This window comes from Notothenia coriiceps, unplaced genomic scaffold, assembly GCF_000735185.1.
Source record: "Notothenia coriiceps isolate Sejong01 unplaced genomic scaffold, NC01 NC01_scaffold00025065, whole genome shotgun sequence".
Lineage (NCBI taxonomy): Eukaryota > Metazoa > Chordata > Actinopteri > Perciformes > Nototheniidae > Notothenia > Notothenia coriiceps.
In genome coordinates this window covers 1-3037 of record NW_011357766.1, presented here as the reverse complement: position 1 = coordinate 3037, position 3037 = coordinate 1, and the positions used below count along the sequence as shown (strand labels likewise).

At 42.8% G+C, this 3037-nt stretch overlaps 1 protein-coding gene across 1 annotated transcript; it reads right to left on the bottom strand.

Annotated features, from left to right (window-relative positions):
• Positions 1-360: 360 nt before the first annotated feature.
• LOC104955925 (E3 ubiquitin-protein ligase UBR5-like) lies at positions 361-2363 on the bottom strand. Its single transcript, XM_010783324.1, has 7 exons — positions 2271-2363; positions 1994-2140; positions 1691-1809; positions 1369-1495; positions 1122-1251; positions 775-935; positions 361-634 (listed from the first exon to the last, which is right to left on the bottom strand). Exons 4-7 carry the CDS (start codon positions 1485-1487, stop codon positions 361-363), a joined length of 684 nt encoding a protein of 227 aa, XP_010781626.1. The 5' UTR covers positions 1488-1495; positions 1691-1809; positions 1994-2140; positions 2271-2363.
• Between the last annotated feature and the right edge of the window lie 674 nt (positions 2364-3037).

The following is a 3037-nucleotide window of genomic DNA, read 5'->3' as shown; positions in this document are numbered from 1 at the left end:
GCGCGCCGCGCTCACATTTTGCTGGGCCCGCGTGCCTTAGCACCGCTGCTATGACTCCATCCTAGGGGAAACACTGATATGGATTATGTTCAATATTCAAATCACTGGAAGCACCCTATCTGTTAAAGGCTAAATATGTGTAAAAGTATAAAAAAGTATTGTGGAGCTGCAGAATTATTCCGGTCTACAAAAATATATTCTTCAGACTTAACAAAACATATTCTTTGGTACAGATCCTCTTAAAAAACCCAGAGAAATGGGATTCTAAAATGATAAATCCCTCCAAAATTGTGAATTATATCGCAATGTGTTTTTTCTTAAATCATGCAGCCCTAGTAAAATAAACAGCATATCATGCTATCATGGGAGTCTATGTGACAGGACACTAACTGACCTGCTGGACTGGTCAGGTGAGGGTCTGGGAGGCAGCGGCTCCACAGAGAAGAGCTCCTCGCTGCCCTGAACAGCATCGATGCTGGTGCTGGCCAAAGTGAACGGAGCCGTAGGTCTGGCTATACCCATTCGCACGGGAACAATCAGCGACTCTGCTACATTGCACAGCTCCTCCACTGCGTAGGGCAGCAGAGCTTGGAAAACTCGTCTACATTTCCCAATGGGCTGGGGAATGAAATTGCTATGTGGAGGAAGAAAGGAGGAAGGAAAAAAACAGCATTGAATTGATGTAATTGTGCAGTCCTAATGTGCGGTAGAATTGAGTTCATTTCCTCGTGCCTTTCTAACTTTATTTAAAACCTTAATCTTCTGTGTTCTTACTTTTTCTTCTTGGATGAGGCCATCTCCACACTGAGGATGACAAACACCCGGGCCACAGAGCGGAGGAACCTCCTGGTGACATTGATGGCCTCCTCTCTCCGGCCTGGAGTGTACTTGTTCTGCAGCTCCTTCACCAGAGTGCCCAGTAAGGTGTCTATGAACTAATACAGAAGAACAAAACCCCCCTTTGAGCAAAATACTTACAAGAGCATGTTGACTTGATAACATTGGTATCATTTTGTGTTTTTTTTGCCAATAATTACTTTTGTTAAATACAGTGTGAACACTCAGGTTAGAAGTGAAAACAATCGTCTTGTTCATGATGCAGACAGCCTAAGGGGACTTACAGTGATGTCAGGAGCACACTTGACGATGAGGCAGTGGGTGAAACAGTCCAGGCGAATGGTGCCACTCTGCTGATTCAAGTAGACCTGCTCCTCAGGCAGGAGGTGAGCAATTCTGCTGCTGGCACTAAGTCTAGGACATAGAGAAAGATATATCAATTGGTGTGGGCCTTTTTCAGTTCTCGAGCACCACTAACCAACGCTCTTATTACCAACCCATTTTTATGGCCGAGTTTGATGTGATACTCACGGGTCTTTATTCTCCTGAGAGCCGAACATGATCATAGACTTGAGGGCATTCCAATCCTGCAGGACCCTCTCCAGAGCCAGCTGAGCAAAGCGTGGAGGTTCCAGGTCATGGTCTGGCATATCGGTGTCTAAGAGAAGAATGTTTTTATTCACCATGCTTTGAAGGAATAATCTTTTTAAGAAGCTTTAACCTCAACCATACACATTACTTAAATAAATTAACAGAAATATAATCTCATATGAATGTTTGTTTAATGATGGAAAGCATTGATTTGCACTGATGGTTAAAGTTGGGCATCATGTGAAAAGGATCCTGAACACACCTTCTGCATTAGCAGCCTTGCGGTTCCGATCCTCTCTGATGCGTGGTGGTCTGTACTGACAGTGTTCGACACTCTGCCTGGCAACAGTCTGCACCAGGAACAGTAATATATGCTCTCCCCTGCAGGTGGAAATAAAAGCAGTTATTAATATCACTGCGACCTCATATATTGCACACTATGAAGTATAATGCATGTGAAAACAATACAGTTAAGCAGATTTAGCCACACAGTTACTTGCTATTATAAAGCACTGCTCTAGGTGAACAGAAGTAAAGGTCAGTCTAGAGAACACGAGGGTCCTACCTGCTGTTTGGTGTGGTGACCAGGTTAGTTGTTGTGAGCAACCTGTACAGCAGATCCAGGCGAGCAGCCTTCTGGCCGGCGATCAGCGTTTTACATTTACATTTCTCCCAACAGTCACAGTAAGCTGTGGGAGAGGTCCTCTTCAGCCTGGGAAAAAACAGAGGCAAATGTATAAACATACATAAAACCTAGAGTGGAATGCAGGAGATGATAAACAATGGTAAGAAAGACTTAACAACAAAGATTAAATAAGGTGACTCTTAAATCAAGGACTTACTTGCAGTCGTGCCCTTTGTGGCACACCCTTGCACACTCTGTGCAGCAGCAGAGAGACTCCAGCAAACCACAGGTGCGACACTCAAAGATATCCTGAATGCAAAGAAATTGTGATTTAAAATATGAAATTCAACTTAACATTATATAGGCAAGAGCTTAACAAAAACCTCTACAAAATAAGTGAGTTTTTACTTCTGCAGTAAGTGGAAGCTGGACTGGTAAGTAGGAAGCAGTACATTATTTGTATTTTCTTTAAATCAGTGATGCAAACACAGGTATGGTGAAAAAAGAGAGAACTATTCGAAGCAGGAAAAAAACAGCGTAATATACCATCTGACAAAGGCCTGTGCTATAATGGCTTCAATTAACTGGCTATGTCTTTATAATATACTCAGATCAACACAGGCAGAAGACAGAGATGTTTAAGTTATAATCAAGGGTTTTTATTATATTTACAGCAGGGGTGGGGAACCTTTTTCCTTTCAATTTTTACAACATCCTCCAATGGGGCCGTACAAATTATTGAACTCAACATCTGCTTAAAAAAACTAAAATCACAGCCAATTAATTTGGCCTTTCTTTCATGCTGTGCAAAGAAAAAGCAACCTCTTAATCCAGATATGCATGCATGTGCACGGTGTGGCATGACCACCAAAACAGAAAGATATGGACACAAGATGTGTGCAAATGTATTTAGTATCCATGTGAACATGATTTAAGTGGGGGGGACCTAACCTCCTCTAGGGGGGGTCCGGGGGCATGCTCCCC